General features: G+C 40.8%; 4 protein-coding genes across 4 annotated transcripts; all 4 read left to right on the forward strand.

Moving 5' to 3' along the window:
* The first annotated feature begins 1472 nt into the window (after positions 1-1472).
* Positions 1473-3032, forward strand: LOC139285037 (retinal cone rhodopsin-sensitive cGMP 3',5'-cyclic phosphodiesterase subunit gamma-like). The gene is made up of 5 exons (XM_070905469.1): positions 1473-1531; positions 1696-1766; positions 2617-2731; positions 2825-2859; positions 2956-3032. Exons 1-5 carry the CDS (start codon positions 1473-1475, stop codon positions 3030-3032), a joined length of 357 nt encoding a protein of 118 aa, XP_070761570.1.
* A 5180-nt stretch (positions 3033-8212) lies between these two features.
* Positions 8213-8611, forward strand: LOC139283020 (retinal cone rhodopsin-sensitive cGMP 3',5'-cyclic phosphodiesterase subunit gamma-like). The gene is made up of 3 exons (XM_070902960.1): positions 8213-8316; positions 8410-8447; positions 8535-8611. The coding sequence occupies exons 1-3, from the start codon at positions 8213-8215 to the stop codon at positions 8609-8611; spliced, it is 219 nt and encodes a 72-aa protein (XP_070759061.1).
* Positions 8612-14603: 5992 nt separating this feature from the next.
* LOC139283009 (retinal cone rhodopsin-sensitive cGMP 3',5'-cyclic phosphodiesterase subunit gamma-like) lies at positions 14604-15002 on the forward strand. The gene is made up of 3 exons (XM_070902949.1): positions 14604-14707; positions 14801-14838; positions 14926-15002. The coding sequence occupies exons 1-3, from the start codon at positions 14604-14606 to the stop codon at positions 15000-15002; spliced, it is 219 nt and encodes a 72-aa protein (XP_070759050.1).
* Positions 15003-16718: 1716 nt separating this feature from the next.
* On the forward strand, positions 16719-19269 carry LOC139286396 (guanylyl cyclase-activating protein 2-like). The gene is made up of 4 exons (XM_070907161.1): positions 16719-16913; positions 16998-17147; positions 17819-17915; positions 19148-19269. The coding sequence occupies exons 1-4, from the start codon at positions 16719-16721 to the stop codon at positions 19267-19269; spliced, it is 564 nt and encodes a 187-aa protein (XP_070763262.1).
* The last annotated feature ends 828 nt before the right edge of the window (positions 19270-20097 follow it).

Below are 20097 nucleotides of genomic sequence, written 5' to 3' on the forward strand. Positions count from 1 at the left end.
CAGCTCTGCATCTTATAAACCATGTGTCCAGTCTGACCAAATAAGAAATGAAAGTGAAACACTTTAACAGACACCGACTACCATCTCCTCACAGATACCAGACAGCCAACAGGTGCATGACGTTCAGATCCAGGTGTTCAGGTGTTATTACAGCAAACCAGCCTCCTGGAAAACAGATTCATTTTCTCAGGAGCGTCTTCATTGATCAAACTTCTCAGGGCTTCATAAGATAGACTGCTGATCTGTCTGTCGACTCTCATCACGGTGGTATTGAGGAGTGCTGCAGCTGACCAGCTAATTAGCTATCTAGACGGTGACATTAGCAGAGCACTTTTCCCAGGTGAATGTTTGTCTGAAGCAAGCTAAGGTGCAGGACAAGACGTGTATTCATGTTTTTAAATCAGATAAGAAGGAGACTTTAGCATGAAGAGCTAATGTGTGATTTGATTGGCTGTATCTTGCCTGTAGGAGCCACCCAGGCTTGAGTCGGTGTTTTGTCTAAGTTTAGTTTATCCTTACGTTGGCCCTTACCACAGGAAGGGAAACATTGTTTTTAGGGGAAATAGACTTCAACACAAGACTAGGGTACATAAAAAACATAATTCAGGTGTCATTACGTCTCACAAAATATATTTGCTGTTGCAAATTGATATTACATATACAGAATTTCTCGGAGACAGGGTTGACCGTACAGACTGGAGTGCAGCACAGCATGAACTCAGCAGTGGCTCATTAACTTGTTTGCACTCCTGACAGATTCAGTTACAGTCATGTGTTAAGTGACAAAGTCAAAGTCAACGTGTGGAGATTACATCACTCTCTCATAATTCAGGTCGTCAGGTGTAATCCAATCCAAACACTAAGCATCTCCCTCCAAATATACTGCTGTCAGTGATGCTGTTGTCCTCCCTCAGTCCTGCAGGGTCTGTCTGTCAGAGTGTCGGCTCCACTGACCTGAGATGACCCTGAGAGCTGAAACTGAAATTTATTACTCTTTTACCAAGAAGAAGTCTGAACAACCATTAAGCATATTTTGTAGAAGGAAAAAATCTAAATTTTCTCACATACTATGAAGTGTAAGGACTGTGTCTCTCTCTCCCACGGCGCTGTAATCTGCAGCAAGCGGATTTAATTGCTTGTAATCTATCCAATCAAATCTGATCTAATCTGAGCTACAGTGTAATGCATTCAGAGGGTACTGTAGGCCAGCTGGCTACACTTTCATGAATTTAGCTTTCTCCTAACCTCAGCGAGATTAGTCAAAATGATTGTGAGCAACACGCTGGTCATGTGTGACATTTTCCAACTCGCTTAATATCTCATTGTCTGTGTTATTTATTTATTTATCTATTTATCTATTGTTCTGTCCCATCCAGTGTCCTGTGCACAGTTTCTCCTTCTAGTAACCACAGGCCACTTTGATAAACATGACTATCGTGATGACCCCAAGTGCTGCCCGGTAAACATCCTCGATGCAAAGAGGGACTCGATGCAAAGAGGGACTTATGGTCCAGTACATGATGCAGCACAGGTACGGGCTGTTCTCAGGGCCAGATTATCCCTGAAAATACTTCATCTCAACTCTATTAACGGCTTTGTGTATGACCAGGGCGGGTATATAAACACTGTGTGACTGAGGGGAACACAGGACAGAGAGACTGCAGAAAGAAAGAGAACCTTCTCTTTGTTTTGCAGGTCTTCCTTTGCTCAGCTCTTCCAGTCAGCTTCTCTCGGCCGATCCAAACTCCCACCAAACTACCACGCAGGTGAGACTCTCGGCTGGCACATCACAACAGCACAGACTGTAACTGTCTTTCCTGTGTAGTTTCTGGACGTAGGTACAACTTTGTTTCTGTTTTAAGATGTTAAGTGCAACACGTATTAAGAAAGCAATAATGCCACATGTTGGACTTTCTTTTAAATATATTACGGAGAAATTAGACATGATGGCAAATTGTTAAGCATGGAGTTATAAAGTGCTCTTTGTGTGGAGACGATTTGTGAAATATTGACAGTAAAAACAGTTAGCATTTTTATGATTAGATAGAGAAAATTTAAACTCATAATATTGACAGCCAGAACTGTATTGTTATTTCTTTTTGCTTGTTTTCAGAACACTATTGGTGCATCCTGCTGTTGCATTGGGTTTGATAGAGGAGGAGAAGTTCAGAATTCTTTATTATTAGAGATTCATTTTTACGTCTTTACTCTTATGCCACATATTTCAGGCCACTTGCAATGTGACTAGTTTTTGCTAGTTTTGCATTATTAACTGAAAATCCAAAAAAGTTCAGGAAAAAAGATAAGAATGTTTTTCTCGATATATTTTGAAGTTGAAAGGACATTTTGGGAAACACACTTATTTGCTTATCTGCCAAGAGTTTGATACCACCTTCATGTCTGTGTGTTATATATGGGGATTATTAGCTTAGCTTAGCATGAAGACTGGAAGCAGGTGGAAACAGTGCTCTGTCCAAAGTTCAAACATAGTTACCAACAGCTCAATAAACTAAACTAGGGCCATCATAAGGAAAACACAGACATATCTCAATGTATTAATCTCAGTATATTTTCTGCCTTTTGTTTTTCACTCATGAATCTTTGCTGTTTTCATAGAAATGAACGCAGCAACAGCAGCAGCGCCCGGAGGCACCAAGGCCGCCCCTCCCAAGTTCAAGCAGAAGGAGACCAGGCAGTTCAAGAGCAAGGCTCCCAAAGCTGGACAGAAGGGGTGAGTCTAGAAAAGAAAAGCACCACACGAAGGGTAAATTACAATGTAAGATGACAGAGAAGGCGCATCTCAACATCCCTCTCATTTTGTTAGATTCGATGATGTTCCGGGGATGGAGGGCCTTGGAGGTAACTATCAATTAAAGCAGTAACTGATAAGCAACTAATTATTCTAAAGTAGTTGATTAAAGCAACATGTATTAACCCACGGTTCCTCTCCTGTAGATGCGGAGGTCGTCTGCCCCTGGGAGGCGTTTGGTGACATGGAGCTGAGTGATCTGGCCCAGTTTGGCATCGTCTAGACCTTGAGCCAAATGGAAACAGTTTATTCCTGGTGGCTGCGATCCAGCAGCTTTTTTTTCTCGCTCTCCTTGTGAGTTCTCCCCCTCTTTTGGCGTGGAGATGAGCCTGAATGGATACCATTGAAGGACGACTGATGAATGGAGGTGGATTCTTTTCCTCTCCCCTCGAGAAGTAGAGGAAGAAGCTCTTTGGCAGCAGCCCCCAAGAATGACTCTGTCCTGGGCCGGTACACCTCACCACCTGGAAGCTTTAGCATCTCTCTGAGCTTTATATCATCTTTGATTTCATCTGAATGAGATCTGAGGAAGTCTCTGTTGTGGCCTTGTTGTCCTGTGTAGACCAGCACCTGTGTAAAAGTGTAACACACTGTACCACTGCTTGGGTTTAATGAAAGGGATGATCAGTGAACAACTGAGAATCAACACATCTTTCACTTTAAGTGATTAGATTATCTCAAGACCACAGCCAATGTCCATGTAAATATTCTATTGTGAATATCTATCTGTCTATCTATCTATCTGTCTATCTGTCTATCTATCTATCTATCTATCTATCTATCTGTCTATCTGTCTATCTGTCTATTATCACATCAAGTAGAGTCGTGTTCTGTGTGGTTAACGCTGTAAATAAAGAGTATTTTAGTCACATTATTCTGGTCTGTCTCTCCATTCTGACCGTCATTCTCCTGTTTCACGCACAGTAAAACACTCACAGTCCATATTATTTCTCTTTATCAATTTTTATCTTAAATCATGATGTACAGCAAAGGTAAAACAATGTTATTATGTATGTAACCAAATATTTGTGGCTTTATAGAGTTTAAGACATTAAAACCTCAAATCATTCTATTTCTCTTTATCTTATGTAGACAGAATTGCTTCATTGAAATTTAAGCCAGCTATTCTGCTGTTATTTGAACAAGAGCTGGGTTGATACCCATTCATGAGAATGTGTGGTTTCGTTAGTTAGTAAAAAACAGACTATAGTTGTATGACAAAAGATGTAGATGCAACCACGACCTCTGCTGAGGTCCTGCAGTGACATCACCATCTTGTGCCAAGCACCATATTGCAGGGCAGAGGCAATGTACTGACTTTAATGTCTTGATCCTGGAGTCTAATGGAAACACATGTATCTGGGAAAATGACTATGTGTTATGGTAAGAACACAGAGTGGACCCAAAAGCAGGACACAGAACTCTGATGGAAGTTTAAACAGTTTATTGAAGCAACCAAGCCACCCCCACCTTTAGGCAGGATTGACGGTGGCGGAGAGTGAGCAGGCAGGCGGCAACCTGATGATCTTAGCGAATGGAGAGACTGAAGCTGGAGCTTCTGTGAGACACAGAGAAAACAGGTGACAGCTAGGAGAACCAGTCAGCCTGAGAGGATACTACCACTGCAGCTGACGGAACAATCTGGCAAGGCCTGGGGTGAGAGTACTCTACTGGGGTAGATATACTCTACTGGGGTAGATATACTCTACTGGGGTGAGAGTACTCTACTGGGGTGAGAGTACTCTACTGGGGTAGATATACTCTACTGGGGCGAGAGTACTCTACTGGGGTAGATATACTCTACTGGGGTAGATATACTCTACTGGGGTGAGAGTACTCTACTGGGGTAGATATACTCTACTGGGGTGAGAGTACTCTACTGGGGTAGATATACTCTACTGGGGTAGATATACTCTACTGGGGTGAGAGTACTCTACTGGGGTGAGAGTACTCTACTGGGGTGAGAGTACTCTACTGGGGTAGATATACTCTACTGGGGCGAGAGTACTCTACTGGGGTAGATATACTCTACTGGGGTAGATATACTCTACTGGGGTGAGAGTACTCTACTGGGGTAGATATACTCTACTGGGGTGAGAGTACTCTACTGGGGTAGATATACTCTACTGGGGTAGATATACTCTACTGGGGTGAGAGTACTCTACTGGGGTGAGAGTACTCTACTGGGGTAGATATACTCTACTGGGGTGAGAGTACTCTACTGGGGTAGATATACTCTACTGGGGTGAGAGTACTCTACTGGGGTGAGAGTACTCTACTGGGGTAGATATACTCTACTGGGGTGAGAGTACTCTACTGGGGTAGATATACTCTACTGGGGTGAGAGTACTCTACTGGGGTGAGAGTACTCTACTGGGGTAGATATACTCTACTGGGGTGAGAGTACTCTACTGGGGTAGATATACTCTACTGGGGTGAGAGTACTCTACTGGGGTAGATATACTCTACTGGGGTAGATATACTCCACTGGGGTGAGAGTACTCTACTGGTGTGAGAGTACTACTCTACTCTACTAATTTATAAATTTATAAGAATTTATAAAAAGAAAGTTGAAGAGAATTCAATTCCGTTTTTGTCCTTTTCTTCTTATAACACACAGTTTTAGGTATTTAATTACATAAGAATGGTAAATACTTGACAGATTTTGAAAGTTCTACTTCTCCTGGAAAAAGGGTGTAAATTATTTACACATAGGGCATTTTTTGACACAATTATTGACAAAAATAGACAAAAAAGACCAGGCGTTTTAATAAATATATCTATTATTATGGTGCTAAAAGGGTTTAACTCAACATACCTTTACCAAACCCACCACTGATCCACTGTATTCTTTTAACCAGTATCCAACAAAAATCCATTTGGTTTCAAGGACTGTTGTACAGTTAAAAATACACGTAACCATCTAAAATTAACCATAAACCCACAAGAACATCTGAGGAAACCTTTTTAAGGTACAAACACGTGACAAACAGTGTTCTTCTCTTACATCATCCATTTAATGGTGGAGGAACTTTCAGAAAATACTTTCACTTTTCTCAGATTATTTGTGCCCATTTCAGACTCTTGTGTCAGATGGAACAATAACAAATAAATTTGAACACCAGGATCAGCATTGATTGTAAACTACTGTTTACGTGCCACTGTGGGATAATAATTATCGTCAGACACTTGGACAACACAACAAAATGAAGAGCACACGATATGATAAACAATGTAGAGTTCTTAATGAGTCCAGTGATTAAAAATGGACCAGAGCTAAATCTATCCAAACTACCCCACATGTATAAGTTACTTTTTGGATTTCAGACCAGGTCCACTTGACCTGAAAGTTAGACCCGATCCAGAACAGACTCAAACAGAGAGAGCGAGGACAGCAACACTGGCATCGGTTAACGAGCAGTAAGACTCTTCACAGTTCACACTCTCCACTCAGGTTTATACAGACACAAAGACCAGGGAACCTGCCCGACCACACCCAGTATCATTTGGTCTTAGTTTGGGTTTGGATTAGTAGGGGGGCCCCAGGAAGACATCTACTGTATAATATATTACGGTATGCTGTATATTAGACATACTATATATCATTTGGAACAAGATTTTCTGTGTCATGTGACCTCAAAGGTTGAAACGTTGCATCATTCAGTCTCTGAAGCTGTTGACAGGATCCTGACAGAAGCCCATCACAGTTTAGTTCATGTTCCTTGTTGTGCAACGGTCTCATGATCCCCCTGAGAGATTATTACCTGTAATCCTTTTTCTCACCATGTTGTCCCTCTACGACTCCATGCTATACTGCAGCAAATGAATGAGCATCGTTTGCTCATCAGTTACAGATGAGTAAAACTGCCAAAACAACAAACCATCGTCAATTGTTATTTCTAGGGAAACACTGACTGCTGGACGCTTGAGTCTCAATATCTTAAAGGTGTAAATGGTTTTCAAATGTCTGACCTGTGATCCTTGACCTGTCAGGCCTACTTACTGTATAAGCCTACACTCAAAATACCCCTCAGCCCTCATGGTGTTATGACCCCATGTTTCAATAAGTGGGAGGTGGTTAAGACAATGCTATAAAAGGTGATGGCTTGATGATGAGACAGACCAGAGAGACTGCAAGAAGAAAGAAGACTCCATCTTTGACTTGCAGCTGCTTTTTTGTTTCTTCTCTGCAAAGAGACATTTCTTTGACGTCCAGTCCTCCAGCAAACCAAGTAAGTGCATTTCTCTGAGAGATGTAGTGTAGTGAGCTCACATGTGCTCTTAGTTCATTCTGAGAGTCATTCAACCGCAAACAAAGTATGAAAACAAAGACGGCATCAAAACAAGGTGTTGTTTTTCATGTTTTAGAGATATGTCTTTTTAAATAATTTGAATGATTTGTGTAGTAACAGTGTTCATATAACTAAATATCTGTGGACACCATTGCTTTATAATATGAAATATGTACGTTTTAATAGAAATTGAAATAACTGATTTCCTCCTTTTCTCCTCAATAATCCCTCGAGTCTCTATCTGTTAAATCATGAGACGCTAAGGTAGCTTGTTTATTTTGTTCATCTGCTACTATCTGATAGCTTTTCAAACATTTTCCCATTAACTTCATCTAAACATCATGAATATTAAATCTGAAGTCATACGTGGAAGATGAGTACAGAAGCGACTGATTCATTTATTTATTAACCAACATGAAATGTATCAAATACAACCCATCCATACATTTTCTAATTTGACAAGTTAAACTAATATTTTCTCCTTATTATGTGGTTTTCCTTCTTTTTGGGCCATTAAAAATGTTTTAATTGCTGTTTTGTTAAACTTTGCCATCTAAATCTTTGGTAACTATAGCAAAGGATGTTATTATTATTATTAGAATCATTAATTTGAGGTGTTTGTTGTATCTTCTGGGTGAAGCTGGAGAAATCTTTGAATATTGGCCTCGTGGTCATGTGGATCCACTTGAGGTGACCAGGTTCAGGTTCAGCAGCTAAATGTGTTGAATATTATCTTTTAAAAAATAGATTATAATCCTCGATGTAATCCGCCCTCGTCCCAGAACATCAGATGGATCAATGAGATCTTGTTGGCGGCAGATTTCGATCCTCAGGTGTTGCACACTGATCCCTGACTCACCAACGGCTGAGCTCTGCCTTCAGGACTGACACAAAGAGGATTAGCGCTTTAAAATATGTTGAGCGTTTATGACAGATGACAGATAAGAAGAAGAGCGCTTAGATCAAGACAGGTTAAAGATAGAGGTACATGAAGAAAGAAGAAACATAAGAGGATAAAGTCTGAATCACAGAAGCACATGTCCGTTCTCCTCCAGCGTTTATGATGAGTGACAAAACATTTTTCTTTTTTTTGGGATCAAAAGTCTACAAGATGAACGCAGCAGCAGGTGCAGGCAACAAGGCCGCCCCCCCCAAGTTCAAGCAGAAGGAGACCAGGCAGTTCAAGAGCAAAGCTCCCAAAGCTGGACAGAAGGGGTGAGACGAGTCCTCCTAAACCCAACATCGTGCTATTCATCAACAACGACGCAAAGATTTCTTAATGATGGTTTCTTTCATTTTAACAAATAGGTTCGACAACGACGTCCCGGGGATGGAGGGTCTCGGAGGTGAGGGTGAATTTTATGTCTAGTCCGGAACTATTCCGAGTTCAGATGTTTTGTCTGGACTCACATTGTGGTTTTTCTGTCCTGCAGACTCGGCGGTGGTCTGCCCCTGGGAGGCGTTTGGTGACATGGAGCTGAGTGATCTGGCCCAGTTTGGCATCGTCTAGACCTTGAGCCAAATGGAAACAGTTTATTCCTGGTGGCTGCGATCCAGCAGCTTTTTTTTCTCGCTCTCCTTGTGAGTTCTCCCCCTCTTTTGGCGTGGAGATGAGCCTGAATGGATACCATTGAAGGACGACTGATGAATGGAGGTGGATTCTTTTCCTCTCCCCTCGAGAAGTAGAGGAAGAAGCTCTTTGACAGCAGCCCCCAAGAATGACTCTGTCCTGGGCCGGTACACCTCACCACCTGGAAGCTTTAGCATCTCTCTGAGCTTTATATCATCTTTGATTTCATCTGAATGAGATCTGAGGAAGTCTCTGTTGTGGCCTTGTTGTCCTGTGTAGACCAGCACCTGTGTAAAAGTGTAACACACTGTACCACTGCTTGGGTTTAATGAAAGGGATGATCAGTGAACAACTGAGAATCAACACATCTTTCACTTTAAGTGATTAGATTATCTCAAGACCACAGCCAATGTCCATGTAAATATTCTATTGTGAATATCTATCTATCTATCTATCTGTCTATCTGTCTATCTATCTATCTATCTGTCTATCTGTCTATCTATCTGTCTATCTGTCTGTCTATTATCACATCAAGTAGAGTCGTGTTCTGTGTGGTTAACGCTGTAAATAAAGAGTATTTTAGTCACATTATTCTGGTCTGTCTCTCCATTCTGACCGTCATTCTCCTGTTTCACGCACAGTAAAACACTCACAGTCCATATTATTTCTCTTTATTGATTTTTATCTTAAATCATGATGTAAAGCAAAGGTAAAACAATGTTATAATGTATGTAACCAAATATTTGTGGCTTTATAGAGTTTAAGACATTAAAACCTCAAATCATTCTATTTCTCTTTATCTTATGTAGACAGAATTGCTTCATTGAAATTTAAGCCACCTATTCTGCTGTTATTTGAACAAGAACTGGGTTGATACCCATTCATGAGAATGTGTGGTTTCGTTAGTTAGTAAAAAACAGACTATAGTTGTATGACAAAAGTTGTAGATGCAACCACGACCTCTGCTGAGGTCCTGCAGTGACATCACCATCTTGTGCCAAGCACCATATTGCAGGGCAGAGGCAATGTACTGACTTTAATGTCTTGATCCTGGAGTCTAATGGAAACACATGTATCTGGGAAAATGACTATGTGTTATGGTAAGAACACAGAGTGGACAGCAGGACACAGAACTCTGATGGAAGTTTAAACAGTTTATTGAAGCAACCAAGCCACCCCCACCTTTAGGCAGGATTGACGGTGGCGGAGAGTGAGCAGGCAGGCGGCAACCGGTGATCTTAGCGAATGGAGAGACTGAAGCTGGAGCTTCTGTGAGACACAGAGAAAACAGGTGACAGCTAGGAGAACCAGTCAGCCTGAGAGGATACTACCACTGCAGCTGACGGAACAATCTGGCAAGGCCTGGGGTGAGAGTACTCTACTGGGGTGAGAGTACTCTACTGGGGTGAGAGTACTCTACTGGGGTAAATATACTCTGCTGGGGTAGATATACTCTACTGGGGTGAGAGTACTCTACTTGGGTAAATATACTCTACTGGGGTGAGAGTACTCTACTGGGGTGAGAGTACTCTAGTGGGGTGAGAGTACTCTACTGGGGTGAGAGTACTCTACTGGGGTAGATATACTCTACTGGGGTAGATATACTCCAATGGGGTGAGAGTACTCTACTGGGGTGAGAGTACTCTACTGGGGTAGATATACTCTACTGGGGTGAAAGTACTCTACTGGGGTAGATATTCTCTACTGGGGTAGATATACTCTACTGGGGTAGATATACTCAACTGGGGTGAGAGTACTCTACTGGGGTGAGAGTGCTCTAGTGGGGTAGATATACTCAACTGGGGTGAGAGTACTCTACTGGGGTGAGAGTACTCTACTGGGGTGAGAGTACTCTACCGGGGTAGATATACTCTACTGGGGTGAGAGTACACTACTGGGGTGAGAGTACTCTACTGGGGTGAGGGGTGAGAGTACTCTACTGGGGTGAGAGTACTCTAGTGGGTTAGATATACTCTACTGGGGTGAGAGTACTCTACTAGGGTGAGAGTACCTTACTTGAGTGAGAGTACTCTACTGGGGTGAGAGTACTCTACTGGGGTGAGAGTACTTTACTGGGGTGAGAGTATTCTACTGGGGTGAGAGTACTCTATTGGGGTGAGAGTACTCTACTGGGGTGAGAGTACTCTACTGGGGTAGATATACTCTACTGGGGTGAGAGTACTCTACTGGTGTGAGAGTACTCTAGTGGGGTGAGAGTACTCTACTGGGGTAGATGTACTCTACTGGGGTGAGAGTACTCTAGTGGGGTGAGAGTACTCTACTGGGATAGATATACTCTACTGGGGTGAGAGTACTCTAATGGGGTGAGAGTACTCTACTGGGGTAGATATACTCTACTGGGTTGAGAGTACTCTACTGGGGTAGATATACTCTACTGGGGTGAGAGTACTCTATTGGGGTGAGAGTACTGTACTGGGGTGAGAGTACTCTACTTGGGTGAGAGTACTCTACTGGGGTGAGAGTACTCTACTGGGGTAGATATACTCTACTGGGGTGAGAATACTCTACTGGGGTGAGAGTACTCTACTGGGGTAGATATTCTCTACTGGGGTAGATATACTCTTCTGGGGTGAGAGTACTCTACTGGGGTAGATATACTCTTCTGGGGTGAGAGTACTCTACTGGGGTAGATATACTGCAGGGTTGACTGCATGATGAGCGCTGGTGCTCCAGAGCAGGAAGGGAAGCACACACAGAGACAAACAGGGGAAAACTGGACCTCAGGCTAGACTATGACACTATTGTTTGCTCTATAGTTCTGATTGGTTGTTTGGTTGATTAATTAATTAATTCTGCTTTAAGACAGTGTTAGCAAACGGAGGGCACTCACCGTGTGCAGGTGGAAAGGTAACACAGGACAGTTTGTCTGCCTAAAGTTTGTGTTGCTGTGTACAACAAGTGCTTAGTGGTTTTTCTTTCACCTTATTAGAGGTGGGGACATTAACCCTTTTAAAACCACGGGGATCACCGCTGACACCGCGGCGCATGTGTATTTCAAATTACCGTAAGTCCTCGACTTTATAAATTTATAAGAATTTATAAATTTATAAGAATTTATAAAAAGGAAGTTGAAGAAATTTCAATTCCGCTTTTGTCCTTTTCTACTTATAACACACAGTTTTAGGTATTTAATTACATAAGAATGGTAAATACTTGACAGATTTTGAAAGTTCTACTTCTCCTGGAAAAAGGGTGTAAATTATTTACACATAGGGCATTTTTTGACTCAATTATTGACAAAAATAGACAAAAAAGACCAGGCGTTTTAATAAATATATCTATTATTATGGTGCTAAAAGGGTTTAACTCAACATACCTTTACCAAACCCACCACTGATCCACTGTATTCTTTTAACCAGTATCCAACAAAAATCCATTTGGTATCAAGGACTGTTGACTGTTGTACAGTTAAAAATACACGTAACCATCTAAAATTAACCATAAACCCACAAGAACATCTGAGGAAACCTTTTCAAGGTACAAACACGTGACAAACAGTGTTCTTCTCTTACATCATCCATTTAATGGTGGAGGAACTTTCAGAAAATACTTTCACTTTTCTCAGATTATTTGTGCCCATTTCAGACTCTTGTGTCAGATGGAACAATAAACAATAAATTTGAACACCAGGATCAGCATTGATTGTAAACTACTGTTTACGTGCCACTGTGGGATAATAATTATCGTCAGACACAACACAACAAAATGAAGAGCACACGATATGATAAACAATGTAGAGTTCTTAATGAGTCCAACACTTTGGACGTGATTAAAAATGGACCAGAGCTAAATCTATCCAAACTACCCCACATGTATAAGTTACTTTTTGGATTTCAGACCAGGTCCACCTGACCTGAAAGTTAGACCCGATCCAGAACAGACTCAAACAGAGAGAGCGAGGACAGCAACACTGGCATTGGTTAACGAGCAGTAAGACTCTTCACAGTTCACACTCTCCACTCAGGTTTATACAGACACAAAGACCAGGGAACCTGCCCGACCACACCCAGTATCATTTGGTCTTAGCTTGGGTTTGGATTAGTAGGGGGGCCCCAGGAAGACATCTACTGTATAATATATTACGGTATGCTGTATATTAGACATACTATATATCATTTGGAACAAGATTTTTTGTGTCATGTGACCTCAAAGGTTGAAACGTTGCATCATTCAGTCTCTGATGCTGTTGACAGGATCCTGACAGAAGCCCATCACAGTTTAGTTCATGTTCCTTGTTGTGCAACGGTCTCATGATCCCCCTGAGAGATTATTACCTGTAATCCTTTTTCTCACCATGTTGTCCCTCTACGACTCCATGCTATACTGCAGCAAATGAATGAGCATCGTTTGCTCATCAGTTACAGATGAGTAAAACTGCCAAAACAACAAACCATCGTCAATTGTTATTTCTAGGGAAACACTGACTGCTGGACGCTTGAGTCTCAATATCTTAAAGGTGTAAATGGTTTTCAAATGTCTGACCTGTGATCTTTGACCTGTCAGGCCTACTTACTGTATAAGCCTACACTCAAAATACCCCTCAGCCCTCATGGTGTTATGACCCCATGTTTCAATAAGTGGGAGGTGGTTAAGACAATGCTATAAAAGGTGATGGCTTGATGATGAGACAGACCAGAGAGACTGCAAGAAGAAAGAAGACTCCATCTTTGTCTTGCAGCTGCTTTTTTGTTTCTTCTCTGCAAAGAGACATTTCTTTGACGTCCAGTCCTCCAGCAAACCAAGTAAGTGCATTTCTCTGAGAGATGTAGTGTAGTGAGCTCACATGTGCTCTTAGTTCATTCTGAGAGTCATTCAACAGCAAACAAAGTACGAAAACAAAGACGGCATCAAAACAAGGTGTTGTTTTTCATGTTTTAGAGATATGTCTTTTTGAATAATTTGAATGATTTGTGTAGTAACAGTGTTCAAATAACTAAATATCTGTGGACACCATTGCTTTATAATATGAAATATGTACGTTTTAATAGAAATTGAAATAACTGATTTACTCCTTTTCTCCTCAATAATCCCGCGAGTCTCTATCTGTTAAATCATGAGACGCTGAGGTAGCTTGTTTATTTTGTTCATCTGCTACTATCTGATATAGCTTTTCAAACATTTTCCCATTAACTTCATCTAAACGTCATGAATATTAAATCTGAAGTCATACGTGGAAGATGAGTACAGAAGCGACTGATTCATTTATTTATTAACCAACATGAAATGTATCAAATACAACCCATCCATACATTTTCTAATTTGACAAGTTAAGCTAATATTTTCTCCTTATTATGTGGTTTTCCTTCTTTTTGGGCCATTAAAAATGTTTAATGGCTGTTTTGTTAAACTTTGCCATCTAAATCTTTGGTAACTATAGCAAAGGATGTTATTATTATTAGAATCATTAATTTGAGGTGTTTGTTGTATCTTCTGGGTGAAGCTGGAGAAATCTTTGAATATTGGCCTCGTGGTCATGTGGATCCACTTGAGGTGACCAGGTTCAGGTTCAGCAGCTAAATGTGTTGAATATTATCTTTTAAAAAATAGATTATAATCCTTGATGTAATCCGCCCTCGTCCCAGAACATCAGATGGATCAATGAGATCTTGTTGGCGGCAGATTTCGATCCTCAGGTGTTGCACACTGATCCCTGACTCACCAACGGCTGAGCTCTGCCTTCAGGACTGACACAAAGAGGATGAGCGCTTTAAAATATGGCGAGCGTTTATGACAGATGACAGATAAGAAGAAGAGCGCTTAGATCAAGACCGGTTAAAGATAGAGTTACATGAAGAAAGAAGAAACATAAGAGGATAAAGTCTGAATCACAGGAGCACATGTCCGTTCTCCTCCAGCGTTTATGATGAGTGACAAAACATTTTTCTTTTTTTTGGGATCAAAAGTCTACAAGATGAACGCAGCAGCAGGTGCAGGCAACAAGGCCGCCCCCCCCAAGTTCAAGCAGAAGGAGACCAGGCAGTTCAAGAGCAAAGCTCCCAAAGCTGGACAGAAGGGGTGAGACGAGTCCTCCTAAACCGAACATCGTGCTATTCATCAACAACGACGCAAAGATTTCTTAATGATGGTTTCTTTCATTTTAACAAATAGGTTCGACAACGACGTCCCGGGGATGGAGGGTCTCGGAGGTGAGGGTGAATTTTATGTCTAGTCCGGAACTATTCCGAGTTCAGATGTTTAGTCTGGACTCACATTGTGGTTTTTCTGTCCTGCAGACTCGGCGGTGGTCTGCCCCTGGGAGGCGTTTGGTGACATGGAGCTGAGCGACCTGGCTCAGTTTGGCATCGTCTAGACCCGTTCGACGGATGGGGGGGCTCACACCCTGGTCCTGGACAGATGTGATTTCACAGTGTTTCTATGCTTTGACGAGTGCTGAGGATGAGGAGCGTGCTCTAAGCTGGAGGAGGGATCACTGTGGGACAGATCTCTGCAGTCCCAGGGCCACATGGAGCCTCTCTTGTTAGAAACCAAACCAGTAGAGACACATTATTCTATTATATCTATTTTTCTAGGTGCTGTTTTGATGTATCTATATTATTTTTGCTATAAAAATAAAAGTGAAATAAATAATAAACAAATCTACCTCTCACTGCAACTATGACTCGATCACCTGTAATACAGTCACAGTGTTGGAACAATAAATGTCAGTATTCATATTAATGCTGGTTTGTGTAAATGAATAGTTCTGTTTTTATTGTCAGTAAGTGACAGGATATGAATCCTGTATCCTACATCAGCCAGGACGATGTAAATGGTATTGATTGGTTATTGGTATTGATGTTGTGTCGCCTGATAAGTCACATGAAAAGATATGTTTGAGGTTATTTAGAAACAGCTTCTCCTTTACATGGTTTGTCTACCAGTGAGCACTGACAAGACACAATGTCCTCAGTACATATTGTTCACAATTCTTTAATAAACAAATTACAAATATATTATTATTTTGTCATGTGTTGATGATTATTAGACTTTTTTTAACTGTCAAATATCATTTTCAGTTTTGGTCTCAAAATGCGGTTTCAGTTGGACCAGATTCGGTTGTGATAATTGAAATGTGAATTACATCTATATCTACATCTACTCTATTAATACACAGTATGTGAGGAACATCATGTACAGGACGTTTACAACACCTTGAGATTGTTTGAGGTAACGTTTGCATGAAACATGATGAAGACCTACGACATCAAAGACAAGGTGCCTCGGTTTGTCATCCAATGGGAATTAATCTGCCAACCTTCAGGCCTCGGCTACGTTAAATCCTGCCGTCAGGTTGATATTACCATGACTGTGGAAATAATTTAGATATTACAGGTTATTTTCTTGTTTGTTTCTCGGGGAATGACGTTAAGAATTAGCACATAAAAAGGTTGATACAAGAATATCAGCTGAAATTTGTGATAATAATAATAATAATGATTAAAATGGAGAGAAAAAAATGTAAAGATACTTTTATCACCAGTCAGTTGATAACAGTAACTCACACACACACACACACACACACACACACACAGTCCCACACTGGACCAATCCCTGCCTCGGACACACATGGAAACACCCATCTCATTATCATATAAGCGAAAATTGGAAATGTTGCTGAAAGAGAGAATGGATGAATGATTAAATGTGTGTTAAAATAAAATAAACAGGAAAGTTAAGTATTTGATTCTCTTATATTTCTGATGATCTTCTACTGCCTTTGGTCTGTTTTGGGGCTCCATAGAAGAGTAGAAGTAAGACACTTGAGTAGATACCACAGTAATCGCGGGCTTTGGCACTTGGTAATGACAACATTGATTTTCAGACCTACTTGGACAACACCTCGTTGGCTAAAGATCAAGTGATTAACGAGTTAATGAGATTGTCTCGTTGGTAGCTGCCAGCAGCGCAAAGCTCTTTAGTTCGATGGTGTTGTGAGAGCAGATGCCTTCGTGACTGTCAGCAGCCAAACTTTCATTCAAACAAACGGTCACATCAGGAACTATTTCATCACGGACATCGAAAGGCCATGGGACAAGAAGAAAGCCACAGTGAGGAGATGGATTTGGCGCAGATTCAGGAGCTGTGCATCATTTTCATGAAGGAGTGTCCCAGCGGGGCTCTGCACTTACACGAGTTCAAGAGGATCTTCAGGGTCCCGAGCAGCTCTGCAGAGGAGTCCCTCTACATGGAGACAATATTCCGCTCCTTTGACACAAATCAGGTAAAAGACGCTGGAATTTCACATCATAGGATTGTGATTATTTTAATTTGATTGTAAATGCAGCTCTGCATTATTTGCTTACAGGATAACGCACTTGATTTCATGGAGTATGTAGCGGCACTTCACCTGATCTTACGGGGGAATCTTGAAGACAGGCTCAAGTGGTCTTTCAAGATGTACGACAAGGACAGGAACGGCAAGTTGGACCGGCAGGAGGTGAAACGGATCATAAGGGTGAGAGAGGCCGTTTTAGATATCAACTGTTTATTATGAGAATTTGCAGTTGCAGTATGATATGAGTGAATGTTTGGTAGAAAGTAGGGTTCATTTGAACAAAGTGGAGGAGGACATGTTCAGCTGATGTGTCAAATTGTCAAAATTACCATGTTTCATAACACAAATCCTCTCAAGACAGATTATGTATTATATACAGTACTGGCCCAGTGACAAGGCTTAGGGCCTGGGGGGTCACGTACTGCAGGTTCACAGGGCATTAGGTGAGAAGTGGATGGTCTCTGTGAGGGCTATTCTTGGAGCGAACATCTTTGGTGGACTTTACAGTAAGCCTCTAAATTCTGAGGCTTAAAGTTAGCCCACGGTCCACAGGATCTGATTTGTTGACAGGAATTAGATAATATTTATTACAGTTATCTAAATAACGGTTTTATTCTTCATCTTGTTAGGGTTAGAAAACAATTCTAGTATTCTACATTTAAGGGATACAGAAATAGAAATACTGCTATTGGATTTGTTTTGAGTCATGTCATTTGTTTCCTTCACTGAAATCATAGCAACTCAGACCTGTAAGTGTCATCAGTCAGTGGCATGTTGTGCAGAAGGTTTTAGTAAATAAAGGTCAGTTTGAATGCTCTTGATCACAGTCACACTTCATGTATCTCACACAGATTATTTACAAAATCAAGCTCCAGACGAGCGAAGTCAGCATGACGCCGTCCGAAATCTGCGACAGGATCTTTGAGCTGGTTGACCAGAATGATGACGGTGAGTGAGAACACAGTGACCATCAAGACAACAAGAAAAGGGAATATAACATATATATATATACGCTTCAGCATGTCGGGATTGTCTTTGTGTCGACAGGGAATTTGGTCTTAACTGAATTTTATTGTTATGTTACATATTTCACAACTACATAAAGTATCATTTCATATTTTCTTTGAGTCTGATGCAGCCTTCACATGTTCGTATGTACTCTGTTCTAACACGACTCCAACGGGAGGGACGTGGGACAGAATCCACAGTCCTTGTTAGTCAAAGAGTGTCTTCCAAAGTCACGGTCTTTTCACCACAAAATGTCCTCTTTGTGTTGCTCAGCAAGGACAACCTGTCTGATTTGTCTAACTCTGAATCCTCATATCAACTTCGAGGACGGTGGGTTTTGTCCCCCATCAAAACGCACACATACACAATGACAGAATATTAAACGTTAACATCACTCATCAAGTTTATATCGTCCAATGATTTGGTCTCTGTACATTTTTCTTAAATTGAATAATAGTTGAACAACTTTTGATATTAATAGTTTATTTCATCAATACAAACAACCAAAATTTTCAGGTAATATTCTGTTTTAAAATACAACTAAATCCTTCTTTTTCATCACCGTTGACTTGATAAACAGTCTGTTGGTATGTTCCCTTGAATCCACCTTATTTTCTATATTTATTCATGTTAGTTGTATGTGTGTTGCCCCTCATCTCCACGCCAGAACTAAAACATGGTAAAATACAGCATCACTACTTTTGGCTGTTTGCATATCGTTGCCAGAGAGGGTAAACAGATACAAGTACTTACATATACTACCTCAATATTACTTATTCTTAAATGACAGTGCAGTACATACATATATATATATATAGACATACATACACATTGCTGCTGTATATATTTTTAACTTTTATTTTTCACTTAAATATTGTAAATGTGTGTATTTTTATTTTCTATTTTTATATTTTGTACATACTTTTATTTCTAAATTCATGCTGCTTTCTAATCTTGAATGGGAGCACCAGTACAGTAAAATTCAATATAGCATTTCTGATTCTGCTTCTGATTCTGACTTCATGTGGCTTTGGGTAAAAAGCTTTATCCAGTGCCACATACTGGATAAATGTACAGTATGAAGATTTTCCTTTAAGGTCCGATCAAAATGTTTTACTGCTGTTATTCGTTGACTTTCTGTTCAACGTGGATCGTGTTTTTGTGCCCCACAGGTCAGATATCCTTGTCTGAGTTCATGGAGGGAGCACAGAAGGACGATTGGGTCATGAGCCTGCTGAAGTTGGATGTCAACGCCACCGGCTGGGTCCTCCAGAACTGTGGGAAATTACCATGACCTCTCACTTAGCGGGTTCAGCGCCCACAGGTTTTTGTTGAGGCTGACAGAGAGGTGTTGTCTTCATACCTTGGCCCGTGTCTCCATGCTGAGCTTCCTGTGACTTGGAGCTGCAGCTCAGAGCACTTTTTCACGGCTGCAGTGTTACGCTGATTTTGACTGCCGGTCCAAAAGTCCTTGCTGTGTCTGTTTTGGCATTGAGCTAATGTCTCTATCTATGGAAACCCATTACTCACAGAGGACACTTGCTGTTAAATGCAGCGCGGTCAATTATTGTGTATTTACGTTTATTATTATTGCATGTATTTCGAGTTTAGGACTGACGGCCACTGTGGATTTAGAAGAAAAACAAAGTAAACCCTCCTTCTAGCTCTGGTTTGGTCTCCACCAAATGTTGGTTTACACAGCTTTAAGTGAGACTATGTCTCCAAACCACCATCTGATTAATAAACCCACATTTTTCAGCAATGAGACTGAAAACACTAATGCTCAGGAGATATTTGGAAATATTTAATCAACCAAGATATTTCTGCAATGTTGAATATTATGCAGCTTTATTTATTTATCTTTTGTCTGTCTGAAGAAAATGTTTCAGGTGTAAGTGAAACTCATGCTGTATCTGTTCAGATGTGCATTTATTTTGTTATTAAAAAAACATTTTTATTTATTTTTATACACACTTCACACTGTATTTTCTTGAATTGGCAGTGTCTTTTGCGATTCTGTCACTTGGTGTCACCAAAGTCAGAATTGCTCAAATCCTAGAAATCCTACATCCGGCGGCTTTAAACATAATCCTCAGAGGCTTAATGTACACAGTTAACTCTC

This window comes from Enoplosus armatus, chromosome 1 (assembly GCF_043641665.1).
Source record: "Enoplosus armatus isolate fEnoArm2 chromosome 1, fEnoArm2.hap1, whole genome shotgun sequence".
Classification (NCBI taxonomy): domain Eukaryota; kingdom Metazoa; phylum Chordata; class Actinopteri; order Centrarchiformes; family Enoplosidae; genus Enoplosus; species Enoplosus armatus.